Source organism: Hydra viridissima, unplaced genomic scaffold (genome assembly GCF_058129835.1).
Source record: "Hydra viridissima isolate aposymbiotic clone 2 unplaced genomic scaffold, HvirCarnegie_v1 scaffold_2, whole genome shotgun sequence".
Taxonomy (NCBI): Eukaryota; Metazoa; Cnidaria; class Hydrozoa; order Anthoathecata; family Hydridae; genus Hydra; species Hydra viridissima.
In genome coordinates this window covers 18,806,791-18,822,285 of record NW_028324301.1, presented here as the reverse complement: position 1 = coordinate 18,822,285, position 15,495 = coordinate 18,806,791, and the positions used below count along the sequence as shown (strand labels likewise).

At 31.2% G+C, this 15,495-nt stretch overlaps 1 protein-coding gene across 7 annotated transcripts in view; it reads left to right on the top strand.

Annotated features, from left to right (window-relative positions):
• The window catches only part of LOC145181283 (uncharacterized), a 46,734-nt gene that overhangs the window by 16,613 nt on the left and 14,626 nt on the right, over positions 1-15,495 (top strand). For 6 of the 7 annotated variants that reach the window (XR_016449596.1, XR_016449597.1, XR_016449594.1 and 3 more), the window contains exons 14-20: positions 4,804-4,896; positions 5,058-6,095; positions 6,258-6,422; positions 6,737-7,235; positions 7,578-7,810; positions 7,908-8,047; positions 8,335-8,357. Coding sequence is in view for 2 of the 7 variants with exons in the window: in XM_090077721.1 (XP_089933847.1) it covers positions 4,804-4,896; positions 5,058-6,095; positions 6,258-6,422; positions 6,737-7,235; positions 7,578-7,810; positions 7,908-8,047; positions 8,335-8,357 (2,191 nt within the window). In the remaining 5 variants the exon portion in view is untranslated. Of the gene's footprint in view, positions 1-4,803; positions 4,897-5,057; positions 6,096-6,257; positions 6,423-6,736; positions 7,236-7,577; positions 7,811-7,907; positions 8,048-8,334; positions 8,428-15,495 lie in introns of all 7 variants that reach the window. The other variant, XR_016449598.1, reaches the window with a different exon arrangement.

Below are 15,495 nucleotides of genomic sequence, written 5' to 3'. Positions count from 1 at the left end.
TGCATACAACATTTGAGGACAAATTGAGATTTAAACTCATTTGATTATTTTTTTTACAAGATTTGTTATAATAACATAAACTTTTTATAAACTTACTATAAAATTGTTATTGAATGTAAGTTGAAATAATTTAAGAGCTTCAAATTTGAAAGATTTAGAAAAATATCCTCAAAAAAAAACTGAAAATCACAAACTATTTTTCTACAACTTTGAAAAAAGAGGAAAGTCTATCTGAACTGCTGGCAGGTATGGCAGCAAAAGATGTATATCATTCAGTATAATTTGTAATTCCATTGATATACAAGCCAGGTTAGTTGCACAAGCATATAAAAATATCCCAAAATCACATAATACTATCAGAAAAATGGAGTTAGACTACTACAAGCAGATTAAAAAGTAAGTTATAAACGAAATAGTTGATCAAACATCAAGGGGCTCTAAATTTTCCTTAAGATTTAATGAGTGGACTTCTTTTGGAAACTGCAGATTTGTGAATGTGAATGTACATGAGTTGAAAAGCTATTAAAGTTTAGGTTCGATTCACATTTTAGGGTTTATACCAGTAGAAAAGTGTACTTCACTTCTAATTGATGAAAGTTTAGATGATGAGAGCATTGCCTTTGAAAAATTAGATAACAACAATGATTTAGATAACAGTAAATATGCTTATAAAGAGCAAGATTGTACTTGAGACTTGAATGAGTCATTTTTAATTAATGAAACATATGAGGTTACAATTAAATGTCAAATTATTGGACCTATTATAACAAAAGTCAGGAAAATTGTAAAAATGTTTAAAAAGTCCCCAACAAAAGATGAAACATATTTACAAAAGTACGTAAAATTGAGTTTACATTTAATCATGAATTGCAAAACCTGATGGAGCAGTTTGTTGCTTATGCTTGAAAGATTCGACAAATTAAAATCTTGTGTTAAACAGGCATTTCTAGATTTAGAATTAGATTCTAATTTTGATGATTCAATTAAGATGAACGAAAATGAATATCAAACCATATCAGATTTAGTAGTATTTTTGACTCTCATTAAAGCAACTGTAGAAGCACTTTGTTGACAAGACACAACTTTAATTATAGCTGACACTGCATTAGAGTTTATGTTAACCAAAATAAAACAACAACAATCCGAAATCAGAAAACAATTATATGCTGCCTTTAGTCAATTAATTAAAGAGAGAAGAACACCATTAAGCAGTATAGTTTATTTTCTTCATAATGTCTAGGTTACTTCATCAAAAATCCCAGATGTTTTTGTACCAAGTGCCCAAAATAAAAAAATTATAGTAAACCTAATAAATCATCTAAACTCGGCAGATATAAATACATCAGCAGACGTGAATAGTGATAGTAATGTTTAACTGAACAAGACTTTATCAAGAAAGGAGTGTGATAATAAGATCAAAACTATTAGTGAAGAATTAAATAAATTTATATTATAAATAAATTAATCATTTTTCAGTGTTTAATGAGTACTTAAAAATTTGTTCTTCACATGCTTCACCACCAATGATTGTTTCTGTTTTCTATTAAATCCTGGTGTTTCCCGGGGATAAATTTCTGAATCCTGAAATCCAGGGATTGCAAATGTCAGGGATTTTGCCATCCCTAATAGAAATTGAATAGAAAAAATCAAAGCAATCGATTTTGTTATAACTAATGTCAATATTGGTTGTTTGAGAGGAACCTGTGTATTTTTAGAATAATTTTTTGAGAAAGATTTTTTATACTTGACTTGATACCACTACATTTTAGAAAAAAAAAAAAGCTTTTCTATAGGCCCTAAACATGGTATTTTTAAAAGATTTCAGATTGGGTGGTCCAAAGTTGACATAAAAAAAAAAATTAAATTAACATAATGAACATAATAACATAATAACATAATTACATAATTACATAATAACATAGTTAAATTAAATTTAAATGATTTCTTATTTGTCTAGCAATAACAAAAATCACAGCATCAAGCCAAAGATGGTTATAAGGAATTTTTACAGTTGGAAGAAATATTTTTCTGAGCAATTCAGTTGTATTACTTGGAAAACATTTCTTTCAGAGCCCCAGTAACCATTCATCATTGCAGATAGATAGTGAAGCTATTTACTCTTTTAAAGTATTTCAGGGATCAATTCAATTTAAATGACTCAGAAGTAGATATAGTCAGAAGGATTTGCTTGTCGATAATTGTTTATATCAAGTTTTGGTATTATATAGCAAATGCTATGTTCAACCAAGAATTACAGTTAAAAACCTTAATTGTAAAAAAAAAATGATGCAAACATTTCAAAGCTGGGAATGTCAAAGTTCATTGGTCAACTGTATTTTTTGAACCTCAAGTTGTTTTTACTTTTTTTTGATAAAGCTTTAGATCAAAATAAACATGGCTACAAAACTATTGTCATTTAAGCAAAACATTAATAAGGTTAATCAAGTAAACATTCTAATTGAGGAATAAAGCTGTAAGTTAACAGGCCAAAATTTGTTTGAAAGTATCTTTTTTGCACAAAGCTACTAAAGAACCTAGAATTTGAACAAAGGACCAGCTAATTTCCAAGATTAAAAATAAATAGGAGAACATACCTGCTCAATATATCCAAAACTTGTGTGAAAGTTTTTGCCATAGAATTTTGTTCTGCTTAGCAAATCATACAAGTTGTTAATATGCTCAAGACTTTTTTTTATTATGGTCATAAAAGCAGATAAAGTTTGATTGCTTCTGAAAAAATTTTCTGAGTTTCTATTTCAAGACATAAGTGTGTAGAAACTTTTGTGCCATCCTGTAAATGACATAGCCAAATGGAGTATGAGTCATTTTATGAAAAAGTGGGACTTTTTCATAAAATGACTCATACCCCATTTACATAAAACATGATCAGGTTGCTACTTGGCGCATGAGATGGGATTTTTTTTATTGTGTTATGAAAAGAGCTGTTATTTTTTGTACAAGATTCAACTGTCATTTTTGTGTTGTTCCCTAACACACAAAAAATCCAACTTTTTTTTCTGATAACTGAGCTGGCCAGTACAAAAATTACAAACATTAAATTTATGCCACCATGCTTAAAATTTTAGGATGCAGTGGGAATAGAAGTTCTTTGCGATGTTGTATAGAAAGTCACCAAGTGATTGCATTGGCACAACAGCTAAAAGATTTGTTTCCAATGCTAGTCTTCAACTTCCAATTTTGACTTACAAACTCTGAATGCTGAAAAAAAAATTTGATTTTTCTAAAGATAACCTATATGGCATCCATTTGATGTTTTTAAAAGCTGAAGATTTTTGTTCAGTCAGTAAATCTTTGACTCCTTGATTCAATTTTACAAATACATGACCTGGGACATGAAGCTTTATATTCATTAATATATTCCACAGGATGCAACAAACATAAATGTCAAGAGTCTCTGAGCAGGAGAAATTCAATTTAACATTTAACTTTACTATTTCAATATAATATATCTAAGATTTAGAGCAAAAAAGTATATCTGCAAATAAAATATGCTTATGTGAGTTGGCTTGGTATTAGAAGTTGACAAAAATAATGAAATTGCCCTTGTAAAAATTCATGCATCTTTATTTATCCAATACTTTTTTCCACTATTGATAATCAATAAGATTCAAGAATTTTCCAAAGAAGTATTTTTTAACATCTAAATGTGTTTTTTAATTAAAATCTCTTTAACAAATTTTTTTAAGCATGTAAGTCACCATCTTAGATTTTCTTCATATTTTGTCAAAATTGTCACCCTCATATTATTGATCCTGAAATTTTTGCACTGTAATCAAATGGATTTTTGAGATATCTTTACTTCAAAATCAGCAGGATATTTTTCATTTTGGCCATTGTAGTTTTTGTATTTTTACTTTGTGGGTTATTTTAAAACCATACATGTGATTAAGCTTAAAATTTGCACCTGTATAGTTTTGAAGATGAGGAATGAGAATTCAATTCTTTCCTTAAAAGCAATTAGAACATAATCAAAATGGAAATTGTATTTCACCTATATTCTGTCTTGAAAAGTGTAGTAGACCAAGAAAAGAAGCCGGGCTACCAAGATAGGCATTATATTTTTGTCAATTTTTTTTCCATTTTTTTAAAAATATATATTTTAAAGAGTCATGGTAAAAAATTGAGAGGTGGTCATTTGATTTTTTCTATAAATAGTTAAAGAGTCTTAAATAATTAAAATTAAATTAAATTAAATAATTTTAAATTTATTCATTTAAAATTATTTAATTTAATTTAATTTTAATTATTTAAGACTTGCAAAACCTTTGCAGAAGAAAAGAAAAAAAAAATATTCCCAGATTTACTAAAATGTACTTCTCAAAATCTCTACTGCTTATTTGATTATGTTGATTATGAGTCTGTCCGACAAATCTACCTATAGGTAGATAATAATGTACTGGTGAGTTCAAACTGTTTACCTATTTCATTGTTGTGAAAAATAAATAAATAATAAACTCGATTTCTGAAGATGTTTTTGTAATAATTAAATTATATTTTCTCTACAAAAAAAAAATGAAGAACTGTTTCTTTGAAAAAACCTTTTTTTGAGGAAAAAAAAATGAAGAACTGTTTCTTTGAAAATACCTTTTTTTGAAAAAATATAGCTTACTTTTAATATTTTAATGCTGATGTGGCATGTCTTAACATAATCTAATTGGACTGAAAATTCAAATATTGATTTTTATTGTATACTCTATTAATTCTACATTGTTTTATTGTTATCAAAGTTTTTTTTAAAAAAAATAAAAAACAGTACTGACTTTTTTATTTTCTTAAGTTTAGGTTGTAAAGCCAAGTGACTTATCATCCCTACTTGAGAGCTCTGGAATAGAGTTTTTAAATAAAAATATTATAGTAGATACAGAGTTGAAAAAAGTAAGTCTTTTCTACTAAAATATTTTTCTCTAATTAAAGTTTTTCTATTTTTTGTTTGTGCTCTTGGTTTTGTAAAAAAAATTTTGTTATTCGTTTCAAAATTGTTCCATAAACTTTCAATTTGTTGATTTAAGTTTAATTTTTATTAATTTCTGTAAAAGGTGTCTATTCCTAAAATGCTTGTAGCCAACATACTTTTCATGGATCGCCATATTCTACTTTCACATGACAAACAAAGTCTTTTGAAAATGTTGCAGGACATTGTGGTGAATTACTCTCCTTCTGTGGCTACTTTAAGTACAGCACTTCATGAGAATTATGCCATTGTGATTGTAAACCATAAAATCACCCAGAATACTGTTCAAAGTTTATTTAGTCCAATGTCTTTTGAAGAACTAGACATTCTAAAAGGATCCAATTATAAATTATCTGATTCTGTTACTGATTACCTTGGCAAAACTTGTCCACTTGCTGGAACATTGATACAATTACATTTAGAGTGGTATGCTATCCTGAGACAATATACTGATGAACATTCTGGAAATTTAGATTTCTTTAAAAACAGAATATTGTCATTAGAAAATAAACTATCTGAATTTCAAACTTTTTCTTCAAAATATTTTGAAATAAACAGTTTTATTTCTAAAATGTCTTTAAGGCATGTTAAACTGTTGAAAGCATTATCAACAACTTATAGCACAGATATTATCCAAGAAGAAATACTTTACAACTCCTTGAAAATCTATCTATCCAAAGATTTAATTTGGACTATGAAACCTAGTTTGTGGTCAGTCTTCCTCAATTTTCTCATTGAGTATTGCTCTTACACACAAAAAATTCACCTACTCTTTTATTCCCATTTAGATTTATTAAATTCACTTTCTGTTGAAGTATTTGATATGCTTGTTTGTTGTGGAATACATGAAATCAAAGTTTTGTTAAAAGAACTTTTTGATTTTAAATACGGAGGTGAAAACAATATTTCAAAAATTAATGAGCTACGCTTTAGTTTAAAACGGTTATTATTGCTAATCAAGAAATCAAAAAAGCAGAATGAGCGTGTACTTTCATGTATGGGACTATTATCTGCATCAGATGCAACAGACTTGTTGCGAATTTGCCTACAATCTGGAGATTTGAATGAAGAAAATTTAGCTGATCTTAGAAGCAAATACAGGGAAGTTGTATGGCTTGAAAAGGTGCTCTTAAAATTTTTTATTCAAGTATTAAACAGGTTATTCATATAATTCTCTTGTTGTTATGTATTCTTATAAATGATTTAAATTATAGTTATTTAAGTTGTCAAAAATATTTAGCTTACTAGAAGAATGATAATTTTTTGATTTTCATTAAACTTCTAGATTAATGTGGCCAGTAAATCTGAATCTTTTGAATCTTGGTATGACATAAGACAAATGGTGATAAAAAATCCTGAAAAGTTGATCTCTCTCCTGATTTCTATTAAGAGATTTGATTTATTGGATGAATGGGAATTATTTTTCAAAATGACAAATGGCTACCTGAAGGTTTAATTATTGGTTTTTGTATTTATTGTTTATTTGTAACAATGTGTAAATGACCAAAAGAAAAACAATTTTATATAATGACTAGCATTTTCTTTTTACAAAAACTGGTGTTTGTATTTTTGTTAAACAAATGAATACTGTATCTAAATCTATAAACCAATGTACTCTGCCTCTACCTTAATTATTATAAGTTGATAGCTGTATAAAAATTGTTTTGTTATCATGTTTGGGTATAAATTTATAGTTTTTATAGCAAGCTAGTAGCATGCATTAAATATAACTGTATAATGCTCAATTAATATTTTTAATTCTAGCAATGCATTGAAGGCAAACTCATTCATCTTATTGAAAAAGAGCATGCTGACAATTTGACAATCCTCAATGTTTTAATGAGTGTCAAGGACTCAAAAATGTGTTTAAGTATTTGCGAATCAGTTTTGCAGAAGCAAACATGTTACTCAAAAAGTTTGCTCTATGTAATTGAATATATGCTGAAACATGATTTACTTTCCCATGCTCTAAGAAAAGTATGTTTAGAAAATAAGATTGGTATCCTATGTATTGAGTTGATTAGTGTAGAGTACCAAAACCAATATAAACACCTGCAGTCATACCCACTGCTATTGCTTGAACAGTTATTGATGAATGCAAAAGTTTCCACTGCTGGTCAAGTGGTCAAATGTATTAGAAGATTGGCTTCTACAGAAGTTATGTTGCGTCCTCTGAACAAAGAATGTGATGATTTGATTGAAAAATATGCTTCTTTTTCTCTTGATATTAAAGAAGCTCAAGCTTATAAGAGTTCCACTCCAGGTAAGTTTCTTAATTTTCAACTTTTAAGTTTATTAAAATTAAAAATTAGAATTATTTTAAAACATTTGAATGTAATTCTCTTAACTTTATTGGTTTTTATTTGTATTTGTGTCTATTGGGAAAAGCACAAAATATATTCCAAACTTTGTTTTTGCCACATTGTCAATATTCAAATGTATTTTAAATTAATAGAAACTGGTAGGTATGATAACTAAGTAAGAAATTTTTAAAAGGTTTTTTTAAATTATTAAATAAATTTTTTCTCAATTTATTTTGTTAAAAGGGATTAAAAAAATTATTCTCTTCTAATTATTTATATATTAGTGTTAAATTGTCTTTTAGCACAAAGTCCAAGTCTCAGAAGAAGGACTATCAAACATCCCCCATTATCTCCTTTAAATAACCAGTTATCTCCTTCAGATCAAAGTGAGTCACTGCGAAATAGAGGATTGAGTTTGTCTTTTTTTAAAGAAAAGCGTGAGTTTGTACCTCCTATTGAGTCTGTTGACAGAAACAATTGGGTTAAAGATTCACAAGTCACAACATGCATGCAATGTGATGAATCTTTTAACATGGTTGGTGATAAACTTTTGTTTAACTTTAATGCTAAACCAGAAATTTTTTTTTCTAACAACCTTTTAAATTATAAGAAATGAAAATGTATGTTTTTAGTTCAATCGCCGTCATCATTGTCGTCATTGTGGCCGTGTTGTTTGTGCAACATGTTCTGCTAACAATTGTTTTGTGCAGCAATATAAAAAAAATGAAAGAATATGCTCAGTTTGTTATCGCTCACAATATGTGAAGACCTCGTAAGATATTTTTTGTTGTTAATATTTTCCTGTTAAATTCTAGATTTAACCAGTTTGCATTAAACCAGGAGACACTTTTTTTATAAAGGATTGTACATTTATTTTGCATTTATTGTTACATATTACACATTTATATATTGATTGGTTCAGCATTTATTCTAGGAGTGATTCCTCTGGGTTATAAAAATACAATCAGAAGAGTTTATCAGTTTAGATTTTTATTTTTGCCTAAATCAAATTCATCAGTAAATTTATATGATTCAGTTTAAAGATTTCCTATTTTTCAGGTCTATTGAGATTATCATAAATAGTAAGTAACTGTTTTTTATATTTTTTAAAATTTCTGTAACATTATGAAAAAAATCCTTGACTACTATAGAGTATATATAGTCAAAAGGCGGTTCTGGCGCATTGACCCTTCCCATACTTAAGGATGCATAAAAAATGGTGAACACTTCATATCATGACAAAACCAATACTTAAGAGTCGTCTTTAAAAATCAAGAAGAAGTATAAAAATAATCATGTTATTTCTATACCAGTTCTTCAAGATGCCTGTTCTTCTTTATTGCCTTGTTTTGTAATGTCCGATGGCAAGTGTGTGAATGCCGTCTTCCAAGATGTGTCTTTTGTCGTCGTTAGCGCTGAGTGCTACTTTGTTGATTTCTTCGGTGTAGACATCGTGATGACGTGATCGGAAGATGTTCATGGTGGTGAGTTTTTCTTGTTTAGTCATTAAGCAGTCGTAGTGTCTTGATGAGTGATGTGATTTTTAACAATGCACTTCTTAACACCTTTGCATTTTTTATGTTCTTGATCATCTATTTCTTCAGGGATGTAGTAAGAGTAGAGTTTGGGTCGAAGACCAACAAACTGCGTGATTTGCTTTCCACCTGTTTCATCTTTAAACTTGCCAATGATCTTTTTATTTTCGCCTACTTTGAATCCAGCGTTTTGAATGGCAGGATGATCTTTAGGAAAGTCGCTCGTGTCAAATTTTTCAAGTACGTCATCAGCAATGTCTTGATAAAAATCATCTGTTTTGATTTCGTAAATGAGCGAGTCAGTGTCGGTCATGAGTAGTTTTGCACGATCGTTATATTTAGGCTTGATGTAGTCATAGTGGTGTTTAAACATGAGAGTTTTGCTCAGGTCAAGGATGCACATTCCCAAGTAAACAGGTTTATCGTAAGTGACTTGTGTTTTCTTCATGTGAATGGCAGTGAGGTTTTCATCAAAAATGGTGCATCGACTAAACCTTTCCTTTTTGGATAATTTTAAGGCTTCTTTTCTTGTGGTGACCAGTTTAATATCGACATGCTTTAGAATATTTTCCATTGTTTTTCCAAACACGGAGTTGTTCATGAGTTTAAAGAATTCTTTTTCAAAGTCGTTTTTAGCGACTTTTCTTTTATTGGTGTTGAGGTCAATATATTGTTTCATGAAAGGTTCTTCTTCAAAGGTGATTCCTCGATGAATTTTGGTGATGGTTAAACCCAATCGTTCATAGAGTTTTAGGTTTTCATGGTGAATGATATATTTTTCTTTGTTGTTTAAATTGGGAACGAGCTTGTCGACTTTATTAATTTTTAATCTTTCAGGAGCCAAAGGGTAGTCGTTGTGTAAATCGTGAAGCTCTTCAGGATAGCTCAAGTCGACTTCGAGAATGCACGGCATGGATTTCCAATTTAAAAGTTCATCCTCAACCATCCATCTAAATCCTCTAACGGGAAGAGGTTTGCTCATGGCCCACCCATAAAGGTTATTAGCGTCTAAGTACTGAATGAATTTCGATGGTTGTGAAGGATCATAGTTTTTCATGTATTTGTTATTAGCGTTTCCAAGTCGGTTTGAGATCATGCATATTCCGCCGCGTATTCCTTTTTGGATCATGTTGAGCATATCAATATCGGTTATTAAGTCCAATTTAATTTTAGTTTCCTTTAACATAGCGTCCCAAGCCAAACCAGGAGAGGTGTAATACCAAAGAGGGTCTAGACCGTAATTTTCTATGCAAGTGTCTCTGAAATTTTCAAAGACATCAGCTAAAATGAGCACGTCTGAGATGTTGTACAGCTCGTGGTAATCTTTAAACGTTTTACATCCAAATACGTTCCAAACGTTTTGAGCATGTGCATAGTCTTCATCGCTGATGTGTTTATCGTCTAGTTTAGAGTAAAAAGCTTCTTTGGGTGGCAATTGTGTTTCATAGAATTTTTTAATGGAGTCCACCCATTCGTAAGGGTAAATGCCTTTTCTTAATAGCAAATCTCGTTTTGCTCCGCTGTGGAATGAATTTAAGTTTTTGCACATGATGTCTCCTTTTTTAGATCTTCTATGAGCGCAATCTTCACAATTGTCTTTACATTTGCATTTTTTACCTTTCTTAACCATACAGTCCTTTTTGCATGTTTTTAGATCTAATTTTGAGCACTCCTCACACAAATCTTTAACAAGGTTGTCAGTTAAATCTTTTAAAGGGCTTGACATGAACCTGTAGCTGTCAACGAACCGTAAATCTCTATACACTATTTTTGGTTTACCTTTCTTATCAATAGAATCTCTCACTTTGATGCTTTTTGTGAAGCTGATATATTTTTCTTCATTGTTGGGTATACAAGTGATCTTTCCTTTTTTTCCACCTAATCTCTTGATGAACAAATGGCTGTCATAGCCAGACAAGTTTTGAAAGACAACGGGAATAAATTTTGGAATTTTATAATCCAAGTTGCATTTCTTATGAGCAGCACCACGGTACTTTCCAGTCAAATGGCAGTGATCCCATACTTTATCACCGTTAAGATCTTTTTTGCAAATATGGCATTGGGTGGCAGCCTCAAAATTCTTTTTATCCTCATTAGTCTCTATTCTCTTATTTTTCCATTGTTCTTGCCGTGAATAACTATCGTCACAAATCTTTATAAAGTTAGCTTCAAGCATGGTAACAAATTTTTGAGCCACGTCATCATCGTCGCTTTCAGCTGTGTACGTTTCAAGCTTTCCCTTGTAAATGGTCTCGTCGTAGCATTTGATATAATAGACGATGGAGCTTGGAACATGCTTTTGACATTTTTTGGTATATGACTCTTTATTATTATACTCAGTGTTGTCATCGATAGGTTTGATGAAACTTTCAAAGTCGGCATAGACGCAGTACGGAACTCTCATACTATTGTTTTAGTTTTTAAACTCAAGGGTCGACCCTTCTTTTGGAAGATCGATTCTCATAGGTGCGTTATGATAGCAGTATTCTCGATGTTTTTGGAGCTTTTCTTCTTGGTCATAGCCGTGCATGCACCTTCTGCAAAAATATTGTTTATGTTGATGTTTTGATGCTGAAGAACGAGCAAACCGACTGAAATTTTTAATGAGGCAATAATGGCTGTTGTCTTTGTTTGAAATATACAACAAATCAACACAGTGCTTTCGATCTATAAATTTAGATATTTGCATAGGTTGAGGTTTATTCTTTTCGTAGTGAAAGACGTTCACACTGATGTCAGGATTATTTTTCTCAAACTTTTCGACTTGAGTCACCTTTAAAGGAAACTCCATTCCTTCCCAATTCAACTCTTCTGATTTTAAAATAAGATCATTGTCAATTCTTTCATTGTCTCTATTTTTAAGATTCAGCGCCCTGGTGACAGACCATTTAAAGCATTGGTTGTCCTTGTTTACCATGTTGATGATCGCCTTTTTGTCTTTTAGCTCTTTAGACAGCTCCATGTAGGAAGAACCCTTAAAAGGTTCATAATCGATAAATCCGATATCCATTTTTAAAATCTTAGACAAGACGCAATTGGATCCCATCTTGTTGTAATTAGCGCTTCGCTCCAAGATTTTTTCTTCCATTTGACTCACAACCGTTCTTACATCTGTACCCTCCAATATAATTTTCAAGTTGGATGAAAAGTGAGCCATCTGAGTAGTCTCTTCACCTGTTAAGATGCTTACGCGAGTCATTTCACAGATTAAAACAATTCTTACCTTTGTGTTTCTTTCTCCTTCTATGGTTTGAATGACCGACTCTCTTACCAAGTTTAAAAAAGGAACAATGTCTTGGTATTGAGAAGAAGGTGTGTAAGAAAATAGTCTAGCAGTATGCTCTGCCGAATGTTCAGTCATATTAAACTTTACTGTAAAAGGCTTTGACACTGGCTGTTTATACACTGTTTTTAATACAAGTGATTTGATAGACTTTATCTTTTCATCGATTTGTTCCACTGATTTGCTTACCTTATTCTTGACTACTTCAGGAACGTAAGGATCTATCCATTCTTTAATATCATTAAACTTAGTTGTAACATAGGACGCCACACTTTTTGCAACTGCTGTCGGACTTGAAAATAAACCAGGTCTCTGTGGAATGACTGGTTTTGGCGCTATAGCAGGTGTTAAATCTGAAACAGGCTCGTCAAGGATAGGTCTTTGCAAATGAATTGGTTTCGGAGCAATAGGAGGCTTTACAACAGGTCTTGGTGGAATGATTGCTGGTTTCGGAGCGATGACTGGTTTTATCACTGCGGAAGGAACAAACCTTACTTTTGTCGGCTTTACAGAAACTTTTGTCGGCTTTATTGAAACTTTTACAGCTGGTCGAACAAACCTCACCACGGTAGGTCTTTCAGGTAAAGGTCTTGCCTCAGTCGTTCGTCTACAAAAAGTAGCAGGAGCAGAGACAGCTCTAGGAGGATGCAAAGCTGTTATAAGCTCCCCCTTTCTCATTTTAGAATACCCTTTTATTTTTTGCCCTTTAGCAATCTCTTTTAATTCTTTCACAGTTATTTTATTTCGATCTTTTCGATCATTAACAGGCTCTTTAGCACCAATGACAGGTTTTGTTGTTCTTATAGCTTCAACGAGCTCTTCCCTAGTCATTCTGCTATAGCCTTTTATAGCTCTTTCTTCAGCATCCCTTCTTAATGATGCCATTGATACTTTTCGATTTTTCACCGTTTTGTTGTTCATTTTTATTACGGAAAGATTTTTCTTTATATCACTTTCAATTTTTCGCTCTTTGGCGGTAGTTTTTGCTTTTTGCTTTTTAGCATCAGTTTTATCACCCATTTTATTAAGGGAAATAAAATTTTTTTCGATGCATTCAAGTTTCCGCTCTTTAGCAATTAATTCTGGTTTTGAAGAATAGATACTCATTTTTATTATACTAAGATTTTCTTTAAGTCAATTCAATTTTTTTAAATCTTGGCACACTTTCAGCATATTTTCTTCTTCGAAAAGTTTTTACCGTTTTTTAATTCCCCGCGAAAAGAATTAAAATATTATTTAGAAAGACGTGAATACATATTTTTAATATCTCTAATATTTTCAGTGATTTTACGACAATTATTACGTCCGCTAGCATTTAGTTTCCAATTTGTTCCGATCAGGAATTTATTACGCAGATCAATGTCTTCTTTTAAAATTCTGATCACTTCTTCAAAAGGTGCTACTTCAACCATTTCTTTGAAAATGATTCGATGTTCCTTTGGAAGTTTTCTTATGTTTTTTAGAAATTTAAGCAAACTTTTTGATTTAACCGTATCAGAAGTTGGCTCAAAGCTATCATCAAGGGCATTTAAAATATCATCCTTTTGTATGCTTTCCATCTTTTTATTTACGCCAAGAATTTTATTTAAGTCAATTTTTTAACATGTTAAAAGTTAAAAAATCAATTTTGCTGCTATTTACGTTTTTCAAGCTTTTCAGAATTTAAAAATTCAATCTTGATTCCATCATCCACCTTTCCATCTCGACGCTCTAAATATCTCCATCCACGTCCAGTCCCTGCCATCGCTTTGTAAAGAGACTTGTATTCAGTCACCTCACCCGTTTCAATGTTGGTTATTCTCACAGTGATGGGCTTTTTCTTAACTAAACTAAGCCATTCCCATTTTGGATCAACAGGTTTTTTTTCTTTTGGAGGAGGCTTTACTTTTTTTTCTTTTGCTCTTTCTAAAATCTCATCTTTACTGATCAAATTATTTTCAACCGCAAGCATCATCAACGTTATTAAATCATCTGCTGTTTTACTAACGTCGTTTTCATTCAACAAATTTTTCAAATACGATGTTGTATATCTCATTTTATTATACCAAGATTTTTTTTAAGTCAATTCAATTTTTCCTGAAAAGACATCTTAATAAACTTAATAAACAGCGGTCATGTTGGTTCCGTCTGAAACAAATTTAAGCAATTTATCAGAGATCACCACTGCAAAAATAACTGTATTTGCAATAGTTGAAGTTCGAAATTTAAGGTTTACCACTAATTCAGCTGTTTCCGACGCCACTCTTTCTTTTTGCTTGCTGATATCCACAAAGAACAACGGATATAGTTTTATATATTCAAGCAAGGTTAACCCTGATTGACAAACAAGATCATTTGTGCCGTAATATTTTTCATCAAAAGAGAACGCATCTGAATAAGCCATGACCACTCTCTTTTCTCCAAAATTCAAGTCGTAATTGTAATTTGGATACTTTATTCCATTAACAGTCACGTAAAAATTGCTAACATCACAATGGTCAAATAGCGATGGATTAACTGTTTGACTGGAATTTCTGTTTGTCTGAAGTCCGAACAAGATAAATCTTGGAATGCTTTTGTCAGTGACTCTTCCAAGCGACCAGGTAAATTCTGTTTGACCGGCTGGAATAAGCTGTCTTTCACATTTGTTTGATTTATAAGCCACTTGAATGGGAATTTTTTGAGCTATTAAATTCATGAAATCAGTCTTTTTCGAAATATCTAATTCAACGCGAGGCATATAAAGTCTGAATTTTTTAAGGTTGATCATTCCTGCACTAACGCTCTCCGCTCTGTAAATCGCATCATCGCATTCTTTCTTTGTAAAGGTGATGGTATGTCTGAACCCATAAACAACTTTGTCATAGGTTTCGCAAAATCCAAAAATGTGCTTCAACGGAATTTTAAACGAAAAAGCTCCAACGGATGTAGTGTCTGCAAACAAGTGGTCTCGTCTAACATTGAATCCTGAATTTCCAACAAGATTTGACGTATCCATATACCACATCTGTTTTAATCCATCAGCAAACTGAAATCCATAAGGATATTTCATCAATCCAAGTATGGTGGTGGCTGGACCTGGATACATCACTCTTTCCACTTGCTCTCCCGACAAGTCATAAGTCACATCATTAAACAAATACATCAAAGCGTTGTTCACCAGTGCAATGTTGTCTTTAGCATCGTAAAAGGTTCCATCGCTCTTTTTCAACACTCCTTCAATAAGAATGTAAGCCTCTGATGGTACTGTTTGAATCGATTGACAGTCTATCTCAAAAGTAATCGTGCCTGAAGAATTTAAATCGAGATTGGTTGGAAGATACTCAAAAAAATCAACTTTTTCAATACCAATATCATACTCTGGGTTCTCAGTAACTCTTAATCGCTCAGTACTTATCATTTTTTATATAATAAAAAAAATTA